Genomic DNA, 23,620 nt, shown 5'->3' with positions numbered 1-23,620 from the left:
CAGATTGGAGTTTACAATTAGTGTATAGGTAGTTGTGCACGTTTTTTGCCTTAGCACATTTTCTCATTCTGTTATTCAAATTGTTTTGTAAATTGAATATTAATTACTCAAGTATTAAAATTTATCAAAAGAAAGCAAAAGTAAATTAATGAATAAAATAAAACTCCTAATTTTAGAGTTCAACCTGTTTATTTCAAAATTATTAAATTGAATGAAAACATTCCAAAAATATCACATATAACAGCATTTAATACAATGTTCTATTTATACCTAAAGCATATGTGACCATTGATTATTAAAATCCATAACTAAACATATACAATACAGGAACAGAGAATCATAAATATCCAGCTGAAGATCTATTTTGATGTTGGTTACTGATAAGAAGAGTCTATGTAATTACAGAAACTTTCTTGCAAAAGTGTATATCTTCTCAGAATAGTAAAAGAAGGTAGGTATTATGGTAATGGTTCAATAAAACGAAAAAGAAGTCGGTGTTAAAGGGACAATGCAGTCTAAGAGAACATTAAAATTTGTACATATATCGGGAAAAATAGTTCTTATTGAAATTAGATCAGTCGGTTTTACTGTGATATGCCAGAAAAGCCCATGGTGGTGAAATGCATTTGAAATATTCAAACTTTGCTCGCTGTCCGCCATTACGCATTGTGGTTGAACATCTTGTATGCCGAACCCTGCCCCTTGCTCGTAGAGTAATGCAACTTTTGTCTAAAACTGCTCAAATCGCTCTGACAGTAGTGTGTTTACCTTAGTAAGCGAATTTTCTTACCTAAAAATCATTTTATCACCTCCTCAATGGTTATGTTGTTCATTTGTTTAACATGCGTGACTTTGACTCGGGTATGGGTACAGCGTACATATTGTACACGCTAAATCGTATTGATCAACGATTTGTAATTACAACACGGTATCAATCAAAATACTTAACAAAGACGTCGATTTTTCAATATTTTATGTTATATGTTTCATAAGGAATATAGAACAATACATTTATGCCATATTTTGCTTCTTGGTTATGTAAAAGAATTAGCCTGAGTGAATTGTCCCTTTAAGGAAATAAAATAACACCCCAGGATAATAAGGAAGTAAGAATACCCCTTTGTTATGACTAAATGTTCCATGTAATAAGCCATTTGGTTACTAGTTAAACTTTATTCTGACTAGAATTGTACAATATTCTACCAAAAAAAATTGTAAAAAAAAATTAATTGATTGAAAGGTTTGACAATATGTACCTAGGTATTAATACACAGTTAATTGTGGAAAACATTTATTTTAGAAATACAATATATCGGCTATCAAGAATAAATATAGATCTTTGAGGACAAGTTAAAAGCCCATACATTAAAATGCCTAATTTCTAATGGCAACAGTCTCAGTAATAACACATTGCCTCAAGAAAAGAAAAGGACTTGACAAGAACAACAGGCCCATGGGGACTGTAATACACCTGTATATGATCTATCCATATGTGGCATCTATTACTGCTGCAGTACTTGCATGTATAAACTGTAATAATACTGCATAAAATAAATACTCTTATTATCACAGTTTTCTTTCACTCGCTGTTGAGCCCCCTAAGTGGATATGTTCACCAGTTCTTTGGAAAAAAGGTGGCCATGTAAACTATATCTGTTTATGTATAACAACAAAATTAATGCTTTAAGTATCTAAAACAGCTGTTTATACGTAATGATAAATAGCTATAAATAAATGCTGATTTGGTAACAAATTTCACATCAATGATGAAAATGTCCTGGTTACAAATGTGAATACTGTGGGTATTGTTAAAGCTCTGTGTCTTATGGTTTATATTAATTATATCTCGTTAAAACTCGGGTCTTATATTTTGTCTCATTCAATATTTTAAAGCATAAAACATCCCAGTCTGCCTGTGCTATACGTTTGGAATGTCACACTTGTTCACTAACAGCCTTCTGGTAGTCAGCCTTTATAGAAGAGAGGAGGTCAGGTTTGGTGAAGATGTCCAGAGCTGTCATTGCGAGTCCTTTAGCTATAGCCAGTGTGTAGGGCTGGGCTTGAGGGTCACCTAGAATTCATAGAGGTTAAAAAGGACTGTAAAGAATATAATTATGTCTGGATAAATTAACAGATTCCTAGGAGGAAATTGTAAAAGGGCAGACAGCAAACTTTAAATTTACACTGTAGAACACAAGTTTTAATTTCTCATACAATTTTGACAACTACAAGGTGAAAGTAATTGTTTAATCCTGATTGTAATAGCTGAACTTTTTATATAGAGTCTAACTACAATCAAAATATTTTGATTTGGTTGTAACATGATTTGGTTAAATAATTAAACTTTACAATAAATATTCATGATCAATTTCATTTTTTCAGACACAAATTTACATTTTTGTGTTGATGTCTATACGTACCTGCAGCTTGTGTGAATGGCTTTGAATGGTTACTAGCCTTGGTTCCGATGTAAAACTTGGGGTGGATACTAGGAACTACATGGGATACATTCCCCATATCCGTGGATCCTCCAAACTTCCGGATCAGCTCATCCTTCTGTTCAAACTCTACTCCTACACACTTAGCATTCTCTTCAAAAGTGGCAGCCATTGTAGCATTTGACAACAGTGAAAAATAGTGCTTTTCTGAATATTTATACTCTGTCTGAAATAAAAAAAATCACCCTCAGATAAGAAATCAATCAATTAAATTGCATTGTATAATTCTTAGGACAAAGGGGATGGGTTAGAAAGCTATTCATTTGGGCGTTAAGTCTCCGATAAATGGTTTTTTTCCCCCTCTTGTTTATTTTAAAGTTACCTTGGGCATCAGGATCATACATGAGGAAAAAGACTTGCTATCAGACATTTCCAAGTATTCAGTTATAGATGACTAAAAATAACAAAAATTACACTGCAATATTATACTGTAATAATTATTTTTTCATTTTGGATCTGATGGTCAATCTGTATAAGTTGGAAAAGTTACAATATTTTGAAAACACCTACTTCACACCCTGTTGCTAAGGCAGCAGCCTGGATACAGTTGTTGACCTTTGATATAAGAACCTTGAGTTCGGGTTCTGTGGGAGTTCGGAGGTAATACTGTAGTTCAGTCTCATCTGGAATGATGTTGGGCTGAAGGCCTCCCTTACTTATTACTCCTAGAGACAAAAACAATAGTTAAAGTAAATTTACAGTAATAATGAGAATTTAATTTTGTTATTTCCTGTAGGTATATCAGCTTATTGAAGTTTATGAAAGGCTGAGCCTGCTTGTGTCTACCTAAATGGACACCAAGGGACCTATGTCTATCAATAATTTGAGTAGTGTTTAAATTACACAGAATGTAGAATACAAAATTCAGGATATAAGTTATGGCACAGCAATTCAAGTAATGTCGTTCCCAATTTCTCAATATGGGTGACATCAGGTTCTTGTGGATTTTTTTTTTCATTTTGCTTTGTTTTTGATACGTACAGTGGCTGGGATGGACATGGAAAAAATTATTGCTTTATAATGAAATATTATTGCATGGGAACAAAATATTACATAGGGATTGAATGTATTTTTCTAATTTTCATAACGACTATGAATAGCAGAAGCTATCTACATATTACGTTGAGCACGTTAGCGCTCTTCAGAAGATATGTAGATAGCTTCTGCTATTCATATTATTTATATTATATTAGAAATTATGACACTCATATACGACGAGAAACGAGATTAATGAAACAGCTGGATGACATAGTCTTTCCACAAAGTCATGTTTTCAAGCTTCCACCTTCCAGTCAACCTTTTTTTGCAAATGACAAATGATAAACAAGAAATATAATTAAAATTAGATTTGATTGACTTATTACAGTAAACCTTGGTTGATTCTACATCAAAAAACAACACATTAAAGATTATACATTAAAATATTGTGGGGGACTATTTTTCTTATTGATATGAAACTAGTGTGATGTTTGTAATCAGCTGATTGATGCACTAGAATCGTTGTATTCATAGTATTCATAGAGTTTTCATAGGCAAAGGTTTGTTTTCGTCAGTTGGTTGATTCATATAGTGACGAAACACTCAGAATGTAAATATAATAATATAATATTATTAATATATATTATAAAGCAATAATATTTCATTCCCTTGCAATATTTTATTTATTTCTTGTCTGCTCCTAGCACTGTAGATATCAGAAGTACCTCATAATATATGAGCACAAAAGATACATAATTTATAACATCCATCCATTTGCTTGACTGTTTTTTTAGTAGCATGGACCATTTAAAGATATGCCTGGTGGAGAAAGCTACAGTATCCAGAGAAAAACTACCAATTTGTGATCATGGCAACTGCCCCATGTAGATTGTAACCTTAACACAAAAGGTTCAGAGCTTGGCAAAAAAATAGAGTAAATGAAAAGGAAATTTCAATAAACATATGGATCATGTATCCATTATCATTTTCTGCCAGAAAAGGAAAGTAGCAAGGATTGAACATATTACCATGAACACGCCAGGTTGGCTTCATCTGTTGGCGTAGACAGGAAATGTTGTTGTAGCAGAGAACAGCAGCATCGAGGGCATTGAGGCCCTCCCAGGGGTACGAGGAGGCGTGGGCGGCCTGGCCCCTGTAGGTTATCTTCACACTAGGACATAATAGCATACAATAAAACATGTTTATAACGATCACGCTTACAACATACTTAAAGTTATAACACAGTGGTTCTAGATGTCTGTAATATGTGTATAACAAACTATACATACAATAAAACATGTTTATAACAAACACGCTTACAACAAACTCATAGTTATAACATAGTGGTTCTAGATGTCTGTAATATGTGTATAACAAACTATACATACAATAAAACATGTTTATAACAAACACGCTTACAACAAACTCATAGTTATAACATAGTGGTTCTAGATGTGTGTAATATGTGTATAACAAACTATACATACAATAAAACATGTTTATAACAAACACGCTTACAACAAACTCATAGTTATAACATAGTGGTTCTAGATGTCTGTGATATTTGTATAACAAACTATACATACAATAAAACATGTTTATAATGAACATGCTTACAACAAACTCATAGTTATAACATAGTGGTTCTAGATGTCTGTGATATTTGTATAACAAACTATACATACAATAAAACATGTTTATAATGAACATGCTTACAACAAACTCATAGTTATAACATAGTAGTTCTAGATGTGTGTATAACAAACTATACATACAATAAAACATGTTTATAACAAACTCATAGTTATAACATAGTAGTTCTAGATGTCTGTAATATGTGTATAACAAACTATACATACAATAAAACATGTTTATAACAAACTCATAGTTATAACATAGTAGTTCTAGATGTCTGTAATATGTGTATAACAAACTATACATACAATAAAACATGTTTATAACCAACACGCTTACAACAAACTCATAGTTATAACATAGTGGTTCTAGATGTCTGTGATATTTGTATAACAAACTATACATACAATAAAACATGTTTATAACAAACACGCTTACAACAAACTCATAGTTATAACATAGTAGTTCTAGATGTCTGTAATATGTGTATAACAAACTATACATACAATAAAACATGTTTATAATGAACACGCTTACAACAAACTCATAGTTATAACATAGTAGTTCTAGATGTCTGTAATATGTGTATAACAAACTATACATACAATAAAACATGTTTATAATGAACACGCTTACAACAAACTCATAGTTATAACATAGTAGTTCTAGATGTCTGTAATATGTGTATAACAAACTATACATACAATAAAACATGTTTATAATGAACACGCTTACAACAAACTCATAGTTATAACATAGTGGTTCTAGATGTCTGTAATATGTGTATAACAAACTATACATACAATAAAACATGTTTATAATGAACATGCTTACAACAAACTCATAGTTATAACATAGTAGTTCTAGATGTCTGTAATATGTGTATAACAAACTATACATACAATAAAACATGTTTATAATGAACACGCTTACAACAAACTCATAGTTATAACATAGTAGTTCTAGATGTCTGTGATATGTGTATAACAAACTATACATACAATAAAACATGTTTATAATGAACATGCTTACAACAAACTCATAGTTATAACATAGTAGTTCTAGATGTCTGTGATATTTGTATAACAAACTATACATACAATAAAACATGTTTATAATGAACATGCTTACAACAGACTCATAGTTATAACATAGTAGTTCTAGATGTCTGTGATATTTGTATAACAAACTATACATACAATAAAACATGTTTATAATGAACATGCTTACAACAAACTCATAGTTATAACATAGTGGTTCTAGATGTCTGTAATATGTGTATAACAAACTATACATACAATAAAACATGTTTATAACCAACACGCTTACAACAAACTCATAGTTATAACATAGTAGTTCTAGATGTCTGTAATATGTGTATAACAAACTATACATACAATAAAACATGTTTATAACAAACTCATAGTTATAACATAGTAGTTCTAGATGTCTGTAATATGTGTATAACAAACTATACATACAATAAAACATGTTTATAACAAACTCATAGTTATAACATAGTAGTTCTAGATGTCTGTAATATGTGTATAACAAACTATACATACAATAAAACATGTTTATAATGAACATGCTTACAACAAACTCATAGTTATAACATAGTAGTTCTAGATGTGTGTATAACAAACTATACATACAATAAAACATGTTTATAACAAACTCATAGTTATAACATAGTGGTTCTAGATGTCTGTAATATGTGTATAACAAACTATACATACAATAAAACATGTTTATAACAAACTCATAGTTATAACATAGTAGTTCTAGATGTCTGTAATATGTGTATAACAAACTATACATACAATAAAACATGTTTATAATGAACATGCTTACAACAAACTCATAGTTATAACATAGTAGTTCTAGATGTGTGTATAACAAACTATACATACAATAAAACATGTTTATAACAAACTCATAGTTATAACATAGTAGTTCTAGATGTGTGTATAACAAACTATACATACAATAAAACATGTTTATAACAAACTCAAAGTTATAATATAGTAGTTCTTGATGTCTGTAATATGTGTATAACAAACTATACATACAATAAAACATGTTTATAACGAACACGCTTACAACAAACTCATAGTTATAACATAGTGGTTCTAGATGTCTGTAATATGTGTATAACAAACTATACATACAATAAAACATGTTTATAACAAACACGCTTACAACAGACTCATAGTTATAACATAGTAGTTCTAGATGTCTGTAATATGTGTATAACAAACTATACATACAATAAAACATGTTTATAACCAACATGCTTACAACAAACTTAAAGTTATAACATAGTAGTTCTAGATGTCTGTAATATGTGTATAACAAACTATACATACAATAAAACATGTTTATAATGAACACGCTTACAACAAACTCATAGTTATAACATAGTGGTTCTAGATGTCTGTAATATGTGTATAACAAACTATACATACAATAAAACATGTTTATAACAAACACGCTTACAACAAACTCATAGTTATAACATAGTATTTCTAGATGTCTGTAATATGTGTATAACAAACTATACATACAATAAAACATGTTTATAACGAACATGCTTACAACAGACTCATAGTTATAACATAGTAGTTCTAGATGTCTGTAATATGTGTATAACAAACTATACATACAATAAAACATGTTTATAATGAACACGCTTACAACAAACTCATAGTTATAACATAGTGGTTCTAGATGTCTGTAATATGTGTATAACAAACTATACATAACAATAAAACATGTTTATAACAAACACGCTTACAACAAACTCATAGTTATAACATAGTAGTTCTAGATGTCTGTAATATGTGTATAACAAACTATACATACAATAAAACATGTTTATAACAAACACGCTTACAACAAACTCATAGTTATAACATAGTAGTTCTAGATGTCTGTAATATGTGTATAACAAACTATACATACAATAAAACATGTTTATAACAAACACGCTTACAACAAACTCATAGTTATAACATAGTAGTTCTAGATGTCTGTAAACTTGTGTATAACAAACTATACATACAATAAAACATGTTTATAATAACAAACTCATAGTTATAACATAGTAGTTCTAGATGTCTGTAATATGTGTATAACAAACTATACATACAATAAAACATGTTTATAACAAACACGCTTACAACAAACTCATAGTTATAACATAGTGGTTCTAGATGTCTGTAATATGTGTATAACAAACTATACATACAATAAAACATGTTTATAACAAACACGCTTACAACAAACTCATAGTTATAACATAGTAGTTCTAGATGTCTGTAATATGTGTATAACAAACTATACATACAATAAAACATGTTTATAACAAACTCAACAAACTCATAGTTATAACATAGTAGTTCTAGATGTCTGTAATATGTGTATAACAAACTATACATACAATAAAACATGTTTATAATGAACACGCTTACAACAAACTCATAGTTATAACATAGTAGTTCTAGATGTCTGTAATATGTGTATAACAAACTATACATACAATAAAACATGTTTATAACAAACACGCTTACAACAAACTCATAGTTATAACATAGTAGTTCTAGATGTCTGTAATATGTGTATAACAAACTATACATACAATAAAACATGTTTATAACAAACTCATAGTTATAACATAGTAGTTCTAGATGTGTGTATAACAAACTATACATACAATAAAACATGTTTATAAACAACACGCTTACAACAAACTCATAGTTATAACATAGTAGTTCTAGATGTCTGTAATATGTGTATAACAAACTATACATACAATAAAACATGTTTATAACGAACAGCTTACAACAAACTCATAGTTATAACATAGTAGTTCTAGATGTCTGTAATATGTGTATATAACAAACTATACATACAATAAAACATGTTTATAACCAACACGCTTACAACAAACTCATAGTTATAACATAGTGGTTCTAGATGTCTGTAATATGTGTATAACAAACTATACATACAATAAAACATGTTTATAACAAACACGCTTACAACAAACTCATAGTTATAACATAGTAGTTCTAGATGTCTGTAATATGTGTATAACAAACTATACATACAATAAAACATGTTTATAACAAACACGCTTACAACAAACTCATAGTTATAACATAGTAGTTCTAGATGTCTGTAATATGTGTATAACAAACTATACATACAATAAAACATGTTTATAAACAAACTCATAGTTATAACATAGTAGTTCTAGATGTCTGTAATATGTGTATAACAAACTATACATACAATAAAACATGTTTATAACAAACACGCTTACAACAAACTCATAGTTATAACATAGTAGTTCTAGATGTGTGTTAATATAAATATTCAATGTGTGTATAACAAACTATACATACAATAAAACATGTTTATAATGAACACGCTTACAACAAACTCATAGTTATAACATAGTAGTTCTAGATGTCTGTAATATGTGTATAACAAACTATACATACAATAAAACATGTTTATAATGAACACGCTTACAACAAACTCATAGTTATAACATAGTGGTTCTAGATGTCTGTAATATGTGTATAACAAACTATACATACAATAAAACATGTTTATAACAAACACGCTTACAATAAAAAATGTTTATAATGAACACGCTTACAACAAACTCATAGTTATAACATACTGGTTCTAGATGTCTGTAATATGTGTATAACAAACTATACTTAAAATGAATTGATTCCATTGGTCCCAAGCAGTTTGTAATAACTGTGTTTTACTGTATGCAGGTAAATCAAAATGCTTTTTGGCAATCTTGTTTATCTGCAACCAGATATATTCCAGTACTGCATCAATAGACATTTCAAGATACGTTTATTTAAAAATGCTCCACCACTGACAAATGGTATTTTTTCACTATCAAAAACAGGAGCAGACGATTAAGTATTTTTCTTCAGTTACAAAAGTTACTTACTTTACACCATTACCACCATTGAAAAGTTTGAGCTTCTAATTTTACTTCAAGATAAATACACGAAAAATATTTAGTTGCATCCAGAAAAAATTCCGTGGCACTGAATTATATATGGAATGAAGTAATGATTGCGCATGCACCAACAGCGAAATAAATTATTTCATGTTATCTTTTGTGTTAAAGCTGCTCCACCGCCGACAGAGCATAAATGATATTCATCATTTGAACAATAATTGGTGTTTAATCGTGTATATATATATGCCTAATTAACACAAAAAATAACATAAAATAATTGATATCGCCTTTGGTGCATGCGCATTCAGTAATTCATTCCATATAAGATATAGTACCACGGAATTTTTTCGGGATGCAATTAATTATTTTTCATATTTTTAACTTGAAGTAAAATTAGAAGCTCAAACTTTTCAATGGTGGAAATGGTGTTAAGTATGTAACTTTTGTAACTGTAGAAAAATACTAAATCGTCTGCTCCTGTTTTTGATAGTGAAATATTACCATTTGTCAGCGGTGGAGCATCTTTAATTAGGCATATATATACATGATTAAACACCAATTATTATTCAAATGATGAATATCATTTATGCTCTGTCGGCGGTGGAGCATCCTTAAACTTTGCATATACAATGTAATATGATTTTACAGGTTTTGTGTTGATGCCATTCCCATGTCCTCTAGCTTTAAGCATAGAAAATGAAAAGAAACCCACTCTTTTTCCAAGTCCATTCAAATTACATAAGGAGCATCCAGCATAAACCCTGTGTTAGTTTAAGAATTATTACTTACGGAGTCATGGAGACATAGTTTGGTTTGGACAAGGTAAACTGGGATGGATGAGCCATCATTGCAGCATCTATTCCTTCAAATGCTCCACTTTTGATCAGATCATGTTTACCACACAGACCCTCCTCAGCTGGGGTACCAAGCACTGTCAACTAAATAAAAATCATAATACACTACACAGAATCACAGACCCTCATCAGCTGGGGTACCAAGCACTGTCAACTAAATAAAAATCATAATACACTACACAGAATCACAGACCCTCATCAGCTGGGGTACCAAGCACTGTCAACTAAATAAAAATCATAATACACTACACAGAATCACAGACCCTCATTAGCCGGTGTACCAAACACTGTCAACTAAATATACATTATAATACATTACACAGAATCACAGACCCTCCTCAGCAGGGTACCAAGCACTGTCAACTAAATAAAAATCATAATACACTACACAGAATCACAGACACTCATCAGCCGGGGTACCAAACCTGTCAACTAAACATACATTATAATACATACACAGAATCACAGACCCCCATCAGCCGGGGTACCAAGCACTGTCAACTAAATAAAAATCATAATACACTACACAGAATCACAGACACTCATCAGCCGGGGTACCAAACACTGTCAACTAAATATACATTATAATACATTACACAGAATCACAGACCCTCCTCAGCAGGGTACCAAGCACTGTCAACTAAATAAAAATCATAATACACTACACAGAATCACAGACACTCATCAGCCGGGGTACCAAACACTGTCAACTAAACATACATTATAATACATAACACAGAATCACAGACCCCCATCAGCCGGGGTACCAAGCACTGTCAACTAAATAAAAATCATAATACACTACACAGAATCACAGACACTCATCAGCCGGGGTACCAAACACTGTCAACTAAATATACATTATAATACATTACACAGAATCACAGACCCCCATCAGCCGGGGTACCAAACACTGTCAACTAAATATACATTATAATACATTACACAGAATCACAGACCCCCATCAGCCGGGGTACCAAACACTGTCAACTAAATATACATTATAATACATTACACAGAATCACAGACCCCCATCAGCAGGGTACCAAGCACTGTCAACTAAATATACATTATAATACATTACACAGAATCACAGACACTCATCAGCCGGGGTACCAAACACTGTCAACTAAACATACATTATAATACATAACACAGAATCACAGACCCCCATCAGCCGGGGTACCAAACACTGTCAACTAAATATACATTATAATACATTACACAGAATCACAGACCCCCATCAGCCGGGGTACCAAACACTGTCAACTAAATATACATTATAATACATACACAGAATCACAGACCCTCATCAGCCGGGGTACCAAACACTGTCAACTAATACATATCACAGACCATCAGCCGGGTACCAACACTGTCAACAAATATACACATTACACAGAATCACAGACCCCCATCAGCCGGGGTACCAAACACTGTCAACTAAATATACATTATAATACATTACACAGAATCACAGACCCCCATCAGCCGGGGTACCAAACACTGTCAACTAAATATACATTATAATACATTACACAGAATCACAGACCCTCATCAGCCGGGGTACCAAACACTGTCAACTAAATATACATTATAATACATACACAGAATCACAGACCCCCATCAGCCGGGGTACCAAACACTGTCAACTAAATATACATTATAATACATTACACAGAATCACAGACCCTCATCAGCCGGGTACCAAACACTGTCAACTAAATATACATTATAATACATTACACAGAATCACAGACCCCCATCAGCCGGGGTACCAAACACTGTCAACTAAATAAAAATCATAATACACTACACAGAATCACAGACCCTCATCAGCCGGGGTACCAAACACTGTCAACTAAATATACATTATAATACATTACACAGAATCACAGACCCTCATCAGCAGGGTACCAAGCACTGTCAACTAAATATACATTATAATACATTACACAGAATCACAGACCCTCATCAGCCGGGGTACCAAACACTGTCAACTAAATATACATTATAATACATTACACAGAATCACAGACCCCCATCAGCCGGGGTACCAAACACTGTCAACTAAATATACATTATAATACATTACACAGAATCACAGACCCCCATCAGCCGGGGTACCAAACACTGTCAACTAAATATACATTATAATACATTACACAGAATCACAGACCCCCATCAGCCGGGGTACCAAACACTGTCAACTAAATATACATTATAATACATTACACAGAATCACAGACCCTCATCAGCCGGGGTACCAAACACTGTCAACTAAATATACATTATAATACATTACACAGAATCACAGACCCCCATCAGCCGGGGTACCAAACACTGTCAACTAAATATACATTATAATACATTACACAGAATCACAGACCCCCATCAGCCGGGGTACCAAACACTGTCAACTAAATATACATTATAATACATTACACAGAATCACAGACCCCCATCAGCCGGGGTACCAAACACTGTCAACTAAATATACATTATAATACATTACACAGAATCACAGACCCCCATCAGCCGGGGTACCAAACACTGTCAACTAAATATACATTATAATACATTACACAGAATCACAGACCCCCATCAGCCGGGGTACCAAACACTGTCAACTAAATATACATTATAATACATTACACAGAATCACAGACCCCATCAGCCGGGGTACCAAACACTGTCAACTAAATATACATTATAATACATTACACAGAATCACAGACCCCCATCAGCCGGGGTACCAAACACTGTCAACTAAATATACATTATAATACATTACACAGAATCACAGACCCCATCAGCCGGGGTACCAAACACTGTCAACTAAATATACATTATAATACATTACACAGAATCACAGACCCCCATCAGCCGGGGGTACCAAACACTGTCAACTAAATATACATTATAATACATTACACAGAATCACAGACCCCCATCAGCCGGGGTACCAAACACTGTCAACTAAATATACATTATAATACATAACACAGAATCACAGACCCCCATCAGCCGGGGTACCAAACACTGTCAACTAAATATACATTATAATACATTACACAGAATCACAGACCCCCATCAGCCGGGGTACCAAACACTGTCAACTAAATATACATTATAATACATTACACAGAATCACAGACCCCCATCAGCCGGGGTACCAAACACTGTCAACTAAATATACATTATAATACATTACACAGAATCACAGACCCCCATCAGCCGGGGTACCAAACACTGTCAACTAAATATACATTATAATACATTACACAGAATCACAGACCCCCATCAGCCGGGGTACCAAACACTGTCAACTAAATATACATTATAAATACATTACACAGAATCACAGACCCCCATCAGCCGGGGTACCAAACACTGTCAACTAAATATACATTATAATACATTACACAGAATCACAGACCCCCATCAGCCGGGGTACCAAACACTGTCAACTAAATATACATTATAATACATTACACAGAATCACAGACCCCCATCAGCCGGGGTACCAAACACTGTCAACTAAATATACATTATAATACATTACACAGAATCACAGACCCCCATCAGCCGGGGTACCAAACACTGTCAACTAAATATACATTATAATACATACACAGAATCACAGACCCCCATCAGCCGGGGTACCAAACACTGTCAACTAAATATACATTATAATACATAACACAGAATCACAGACCCCCATCAGCCGGGGTACCAAACACTGTCAACTAAATATACATTATAATACATAACACAGAATCACAGACCCCCATCAGCCGGGGTACCAAACACTGTCAACTAAATATACATTATAATACATTACACAGAATCACACAGACCCATCAGCCGGGGTACCAAACACTGTCAACTAAATATACATTATAATACATTACACAGAATCACAGACCCCCATCAGCCGGGGTACCAAACACTGTCAACTAAATATACATTATAATACATTACACAGAATCACAGACCCCCATCAGCCGGGGTACCAAACACTGTCAACTAAATATACATTAAATATACAGATCAGACCCCATCAGCCGGTACCAAACACTAACAAATTTACATTACAGAAGAATCACAGACCCTCATCAGCCGGGGTACCAAACACTGTCAACTAAATATACATTATAATACATTACACAGAATCACAGACCCCCATCAGCCGGGGTACCAAACACTGTCAACTAAATATACATTATAATACATTACACAGAATCACAGACCCCCATCAGCCGGGGTACCAAACACTGTCAACTAAATATACATTATAATACATTACACAGAATCACAGACCCCCATCAGCCGGGGTACCAAACACTGTCAACTAAATATACATTATAATACATTACACAGAATCACAGACCCCCATCAGCCGGGGTACCAAACACTGTCAACTAAATATACATTATAATACATTACACAGAATCACAGACCCCCATCAGCCGGGGTACCAAACACTGTCAACTAAATATACATTATAATACATAACACAGAATCACAGACCCCCATCAGCCGGGGTACCAAACACTGTCAACTAAATATACATTATAATACATTACACAGAATCACAGACCCCCATCAGCCGGGGTACCAAACACTGTCAACTAAATATACATTATAATACATAACACAGAATCACAGACCCCCATCAGCCGGGGTACCAAACACTGTCAACTAAATATACATTATAATACATTACACAGAATCACAGACCCCCATCAGCCGGGGTACCAAACACTGTCAACTAAATATACATTATAATACATTACACAGAATCACAGACCCCCATCAGCCGGGGTACCAAACACTGTCAACTAAATATACATTATAATACATTACACAGAATCACAGACCCCCATCAGCCGGGGTACCAAACACTGTCAACTAAATATACATTATAATACATTACACAGAATCACAGACCCCCATCAGCCGGGGTACCAAACACTGTCAACTAAATATACATTATAATACATACACAGAATCACAGACCCCCATCAGCCGGGGTACCAAACACTGTCAACTAAATATACATTATAATACATTACACAGAATCACAGACCCCCATCAGCCGGGGTACCAAACACTGTCAACTAAATATACATTATAATACATTACACAGAATCACAGACCCCCATCAGCCGGGGTACCAAACACTGTCAACTAAATATACATTATAATACATAACACAGAATCACAGACCCCCATCAGCCGGGGTACCAAACACTGTCAACTAAATATACATTATAATACATAACACAGAATCATAGACCCCCATCAGCCGGGGTACCAAACACTGTCAACTAAATATACATTATAATACATAACACAGAATCATAGACCCCCATCAGCCGGGGTACCAAACACTGTCAACTAAATATACATTATAATACATAACACAGAATCACAGACCCCCATCAGCCGGGGTACCAAACACTGTCAACTAAATATACATTATAATACATTACACAGAATCACAGACCCCCATCAGCCGGGGTACCAAACACTGTCAACTAAATATACATTATAATACATTACACAGAATCACAGACCCCCATCAGCCGGGGTACCAAACACTGTCAACTAAATATACATTATAATACATTACACAGAATCACAGACCCTCATCAGCCGGGGTACCAAACACTGTCAACTAAATATACATTATAATACATTACACAGAATCACAGACCCTCATCAGCCGGGGTACCAAACACTGTCAACTAAACATACATTATAATACATTACACAGAATCACAGACCCTCTTCAGCAGGATACCAAACACTGTCAACTAAATATACATTATAATACATTACACAGAATCACAGACCCCCATCAGCCGGGGTACCAAACACTGTCAACTAAATATACATAACATTATAATACATTACACAGAATCACAGACCCTCATCAGCCGGGGTACCAAACACTGTCAACTAAATATACATTATAATACATTACACAGAATCACAGACCCTCATCAGCCGGGGTACCAAACACTGTCAACTAAATATACATTATAATACATTACACAGAATCACAGACCCTCATCAGCCGGGGTACCAAACACTGTCAACTAAATATACATTATAATACATTACACAGAATCACAGACCCTCATCAGCCGGGGTACCAAACACTGTCAACTAAATATACATTATAATACATTACACAGAATCACAGACCCTTCTCAGCTGGGATACCAAGCAAGTTGTCAACTAAATGTACATGTATAGTAAAATGCAATTATATAGGATCTCAAACCCTCCGTAGTTCATTTTTTAATTTTCAGTCGTTCATACATATCAGTACATATCAAAACTAAATAAGCCAAGGCCTTGTCTCCGATTTCCTAATTGTTGGCGTCCTGAACAATGAATGTTTGGTTAAATATAGTACACTTTTAAGCTTTTATATATCATAGTCATCTTGTCACAAGGACTTAAACATTTACATCTCAGTATTGTAGTATGTGATAAATATCTTGAGGATCATGGATTGGGAAGACATTAAGTCATGTCCCTGTAAATCAATTCATCTGACGCAAATTTGATGTTGGATTAATATTCAATGTAAATATATCTGCATGCATGAATGTTTCTATTAGAATGACCTTGTCAACGTTATAGGACTAGACATATTGTATGTTGGTTTTTTTTAAATTGTATGTGATCATTTCTAAAATTAACTTTGTAATCGTTATGTGCTGTTTGGTTATGATGTACAATGTAGATGTGTATGCCCTGCATGTTCAGTGTTTACCTTGCCTAATGTTCTGTCAGCTGATTGCAATGCTTGTTTGATGGCCAGACCTGTTGCCACGCCCACTTCAGCTATCAAGTTGTGCCCACATGCGTGCCCGATCCCCGGGAGGGCGTCGTATTCACACAACACCGCTACATGAGGCAGATTATTGCTGTTTGGTTGATTATGTCCAAACCTGGCACAAAAACTGGTCTCGAGTTTGTATTTTCGTTCTACTTCAAATCCTCGTTTCTCGAGGAAGTTTGAAATGGCATCATGTGCATAGTATTCTTTGTATCCTAATTCAGGATGGTTCCAAATGTCATCGCTTAGAGATCCAAGATCAACTGTCAAATCATCAATGTGATCACAAGCAACCTTTTTCAACTCTGCCATTACGTTCTGCTACTTGTCATTCGGAAGGTACATATGCGAGAAGTTCCGAGTGCAAATGCACCTCTACTTTTACTTTCATTTCAATTGTATATATATAATGGGTCAAGAATGGTGTCTTCATGTTCATTGTTTTAAACAGGAAGCAAATTAGTGAAACGTGTTGTTTTTTTTTAATTTACATGGACTTTATTTGTAAGCCAACGGTTTTAATTTTTAAAAATCAGTTTTTAAACAACCATAAATATTGAAGTAAATTCTGATATACATACACATATACAAATATATCTGAAGCGACTTGGGTCGCACAAGTTATTAGCTTACCGTTAGTAGGCTATATATACTAACGTTACACTTCTTCTTCTTATGATATCACAAATCTATCAATATTAATGATTATTTTGTGTTGTGGTTGGCAGGGGCGTGCATAGCTTGTGCAAGAAGTTTATGAACAGCACTGTGAAGATACAGCAGTTGGTTTTTTTATCTCATTATCACATTACTTATCATCACCTTCTGAACAATTTCATTAAAAAAATAAAAATAAATCAATTTTGATTTTCATAACGCGGATCGTAATCACCGCGCGCTATCGCGTTATAATTAGTTGATAATAATGGCGTCAGATCGCAAAATAGCGAATTTAATCTTCACTGATAATTTAATTTTTGTTTTGGAAAGGTATTGTGCATCGGAATAAGAAAATACATTTTATGAATTAATTAAATCAATTAATTCCAAATTGAATATGCATCAAACAATATTCGCATGTTTTATATTAATTTAATGCAATGAACGACGTCTCCTGGTTGAAACACACCATAGTCTATAAAGGGGTAGTTTCTGCTCCTGCTTAGCGCTCAGCATATTGGTAGTATGACGACTGGTTCACCCGTTGTCAGTATAACGTGACTGGTGGGATGTGTTGAACGTTTCTGTCTGTCTCTGGCAGCATGCGTAGTGAGATTTCGCTATATGAGGCCGTCCCTAAAATCCAAATTTATGGCCATATGTATATAATTTATGGGGTATACAGTTAATAAAAGGCCAATACCAATGGAAGATCAATAGAATGTCAACCGCCAATTCAAATCTGTTGGAGTACATTCATTGTGAACAATGAAAATAATATGTCGTCTGCAATTATTTGTGGCCCTGTCTTACACCCATGTTGATTTTTCTTTAAAAAAGACCACAACCTATCATTGACAAGTGAATGCATATACATGTACATGTACTGGATGTTAGATTGTAAAGAATGTAGTCAAACGGAAAGGAAGATAACTCCTGGTATGTTCTCAGAAACTTTGACAGAAGATGCATAATAACATATTTACTACATACCACTATAAGGCGTCTCTTCTCACCATCTCATTAAATAGTCTTCCTCTTTGAAGACCCGTCCCTGGAAGAAGACTTTGTCTATGATCTGTTTTTTTGATCGAGACAAACCACAAATGGATGCATAAAAGTGACATTGCTTCTTCTGCTTAGCTCCAGCAAATAAGACGTCGTCGACATCGTTTATGGTCACAGCCCACTGTACTATAGTGCCGCCTCACTGTACCGACAGACGACAGTGACTCACTGCAGGAAATCCCACTACCGTTATCTCGACAATTCACACGGAAAGTAGGACGTTTAAAGAGTGAACAGCTTATTTATTGATTTTGTATGGAAGAAAGGCTCATTCCCCGAACACCAACTCTGGTTAATACAATGGGAGGTGTTTATGAGTTTAGTTATAGTCTGTTTCAAACTCGAACACCAACTCAGGTAACTTTTCAACCAGGTAAGTTTTATACTTATACCTATGAAAAGATACATCATAAGATATACTACAGTTTTGTTTTCAAGCACTCACTAAAATATATAATATCATTTATTATATGATCATTATTACTTGTTTAATCATTATATAAAAACACACTGTACAATATTTATTTGAGTGTCACACATATTTTACAATAGTAATTGATTGAAGCATCATATAGCTAGTTAAACAGAATGTGATTTTTTAATAAGATGTTTTAATTGGTATACATTTTGCAGTAATTAAAATATCCTAGCACTCATGTAATTCAATGTTTTCCGAAATAATCATATAATAATAAGATATTATCAAAGTGTCGCATATATTTTAAACAGTAAGTGATTTACCATTAGAGCATGCTCATATGGAAAATGGTTCATATACTTAATAATTAATTAATTATGCTCCACCGCTGACAAATGGTATTATTGCACTATAAAAATCAGGAGCAGACGATTTGGTATTTTTCTTCAGTTACAAAAGTTACTTACTTTACACCATTACCACCATTTATAGTTTGAGATTCTAATTTTACTTCTTGTTAAAGATATTAAAAATAATTACATAATTGCATCCCGAAAAAATTACGTGGCACTATATCCTATATTGAATGAAGTACTGATTGCGCATGCACCACAGGCAAAATATATCATTTTATGTTATTTTCAACTTGAGTTACATATATATATTTATTTTCCTTCATGATCATATCAACAAGTACAATGTCTATTTAGAAATAATTGCAGTAGCTAAAAGGTGCTGACATATCCCAGTTGTCAGAAGGCGCGGTCTCAATATGTTTTCATTCTGTATTACGTTATCGGATCAAAATAATAACACAGGTGGAAGGAAGCATGGTAACAGGTAAGTTGTTAATTTTCTCTGCTCCAGAAAACACACACGTTTACTAATATTTACAGTTTTCATGCTACTAATCACAATTGTATTGAAAGTAATTATGAAAACGCCTTTTTTCAAAATCATATATATCATTTATTTCAGAATCATAATGACGTGTGTGATTTCTGAAGCATAGAAAATAACAAATTACCTGTTACCCTGCTTCCTTCCATTTGTGGTATTATGTTGGGCTGTGATAACGAATTGATAAAAGAAAGTTCTTCCGCGTTCTTATATCTGGCAAAGGTCAGCACGTTTTTATCAACTGCAGTCATTTCTAAATATACTTGCTGACATGACCACGAAGGAAAATAAATATGTACAGTATATGTAACTCAAGGTTATTCCTTAATGTAAAAAATGGTTATTAATTACTTTTTCACACATTCTTAAGGATGTATTCTTCTGAGGTTTCAGTCCCGTTGAAGTCTCGTTTCAACATAAATCAAAGAAGTTATGCGATTTTCAAATATAATTTATCAGTATCTGTAGCAAGTTGCCAGATGCAAATTTTGTCAAAAAATTACATTTCTATTTTTAGTAGATTTTTTTATACAGGGATTTTAAGAAATGGCCCATTTAGCGGCCATTTTGAAATTGTGTCTTTTTTCGCTTCAAGTAGAGCCACAGTTTTTCCATTTTTTACTGAAATTGTTTTTACTAAAATCATCACTGCGCCAGCATTTTTAGCTGTATTTAGCTAATTTTTGCTGCAAATCGTTACTAGGTTCGTAGTAATTAAGATATTGAGCATTAATATGTGAAACGATACACGTTTGTGAGTTTATTTTTACATTTAATGGTAATTTGGGCACTTTTATTTTTTACTTTAAAATACTGAAAAATAACAAAAATTAAAATGGGGCAAAAAAGTAAGCACACGGACCCCCAATTTTTCTTCCTGATTTAGAAAGAACTACCGTTTCCCTATTGATATGCAAAATAATAACAAAAGTTTAATACCAGAACTTTTCCTATAATGGGTTAAATTTGGCAAAAATGGCTGAAAATGGTGCATTTTGTAGCTCAAAATTAAGGGGTAGGGGTAGCATATGTTGTTATTCTGAGAAAAAATATTAGTCTAATTGATCAAAACTGGTATATTTTTAAAGAAGACTACTAGAAAATGAATTCTACAAACATTCATTCATATCAAACATCTCATTAGGAAATTATGGCTTTAATCGCTATCTCATATGGTCAAAACGGCAAAATTCCCATAAAATCCAACATTTTGTCAACTAGGTGTCTTCGAGTGACAAAAGCTCAAAAACGAGCACACGGACATATGTTTTTTCTTCCATTTTCTTTTATGGTACGAACTCCTTTTTCCAAAAATCTATATGAGAAAAAAAGTTTAATACAAGAAAATTTTGACTTCTCAGAGGTGTACACCCTTAATTCGGTTAAAATTATATTCAAGAAAAGACTACTTTGGTTTAGTGCTCGGTATTCTGGGAGTTGGGAGACTGTTTCGCCCGTTGTCATGTAATGTTAGTAGACTGTGGCTGGAAGGTGCTACCCATTGTCTTCAGAAGCAGGATTCATTGAGGTATCGTGAACCTGATGTTTTTTTAGAATGATCTATTTCGTTTGTTTGTAAAGTGTTCTATTTTCATTCGGTATAAGTGATGGTCTGACAATACCTATGTCATTGTCATTTAGTTGCTATTTGACTATGAAGATGCAGATGCTGTCCAAATGTATTATTTACATTTTTATGAACATCTGCGATTTTCCTGAACTGGAAATTATTGATTTATATAATACAAACTCTATATTTTCATTCTAAATAGATGATCTTATCTGAATGCTTTGTAGTTAGAATCATGAGAAGGTATTGCCTACTGTTTCACATAGATCTACATGTACAATCTTTGTAATCAGTCGTCCACCGAATTTTGTAAATGACTGTGATATAGATATTAAATATGTTATTGAAATTTAAAAATTTGAAATGATTAATGTCAAATTGTTTGATAACAACAGTTGAATGTCAAGGATGTGAAGCATTACCCCAACTAGCCACCTCTTAAACAAACTCGCTGATCAGGCGTTATAATAATGCTTGGTAAGCGTAGAGTTGACGAAAGAGGACACTGGTCGTATTTATAGGCAGTAAACAACCCTATCTTATCACCGAAACTGACCTTACGTAAAATGACGCGTGGGCTATATCATTCCCACGCCAGATCAAGGTACAGGGAGAACAGACCTGCGAGATTAAATGATCAGGTAAAGGTGTCATCTGTACACAAAAATCTGAGTGTACTCTGAATAAACCGTGAGCGGTTTATAATGAGAGTACACTCAGATTTTTGTGTTATATCTCTATAACATAAAAAATCTATTCAAATTAATCTTTATAATTCAATTTACTAAAGATAATCTCTTTAATAGTCGAAATTCATTTTGGGACTCTTTTGTCTATGAAATCATGATCATTACGCCGTCATCTCAGCCAATCAGAAGCAACGTCACAAACGGCGACGCCATGTTTTCCTTTATGGGCTTATTAAGTAAATTTTTAAGCCAATGGAAATGCTCGTAACAAGCAAAATTGAATTATATATATATATATATTGCAAGAATAAGATGGAGTGGATGACTTAATTTGTGTACCTTTACTGAATGAAACCTATCACACAGATATGGTTTGCAGTAGACTAAACAAGACCTAAATGTTAAGTGGGAGTTATTTAGGTTATGATAACATGTCTCAATAAAATGTGGCGTCAGTTTGTGACAGTAAAATATATTGATATACAAATAAACTTA

At 33.4% G+C, this 23,620-nt stretch overlaps 1 protein-coding gene across 1 annotated transcript; it reads right to left on the bottom strand.

Annotated features, from left to right (window-relative positions):
* Positions 1–145: 145 nt before the first annotated feature.
* Positions 146–18,172, bottom strand: LOC138336172 (xaa-Arg dipeptidase-like). The gene is made up of 6 exons (XM_069285516.1): positions 17,755–18,172; positions 10,897–11,045; positions 4,505–4,647; positions 3,009–3,163; positions 2,421–2,664; positions 146–2,071 (listed from the first exon to the last, which is right to left on the bottom strand). The coding sequence occupies exons 1-6, from the start codon at positions 18,130–18,132 to the stop codon at positions 1,935–1,937; spliced, it is 1,206 nt and encodes a 401-aa protein (XP_069141617.1). The 5' UTR covers positions 18,133–18,172; the 3' UTR covers positions 146–1,934.
* Positions 18,173–23,620: the final 5,448 nt, after the last annotated feature.

This window comes from Argopecten irradians, chromosome 1 (assembly GCF_041381155.1).
Source record: "Argopecten irradians isolate NY chromosome 1, Ai_NY, whole genome shotgun sequence".
In the NCBI taxonomy this organism is placed as follows: domain Eukaryota; kingdom Metazoa; phylum Mollusca; class Bivalvia; order Pectinida; family Pectinidae; genus Argopecten; species Argopecten irradians.
This window is presented reverse-complemented; position numbering and strand designations above follow the sequence as displayed.

Bases quoted from the DNA above. Each gene is read 5' to 3' on its own strand.
- LOC138336172 (XM_069285516.1), bottom strand. From the start codon at position 18,132: ATGGCAGAGTTGAAAAAGGTTGCTTGTGATCACATTGATGATTTGACA. The intron at 11,046-17,754 runs GTAAACACTGAA...ATTTTTATTTAG, and splicing joins CTGACAGAACATTAGGCAAG to TTGACAGTGCTTGGTACCCC. The intron at 2,072-2,420 runs GTACGTATAGAC...TATGAATTCTAG, and splicing joins GCCATTCACACAAGCTGCAG to GTGACCCTCAAGCCCAGCCC.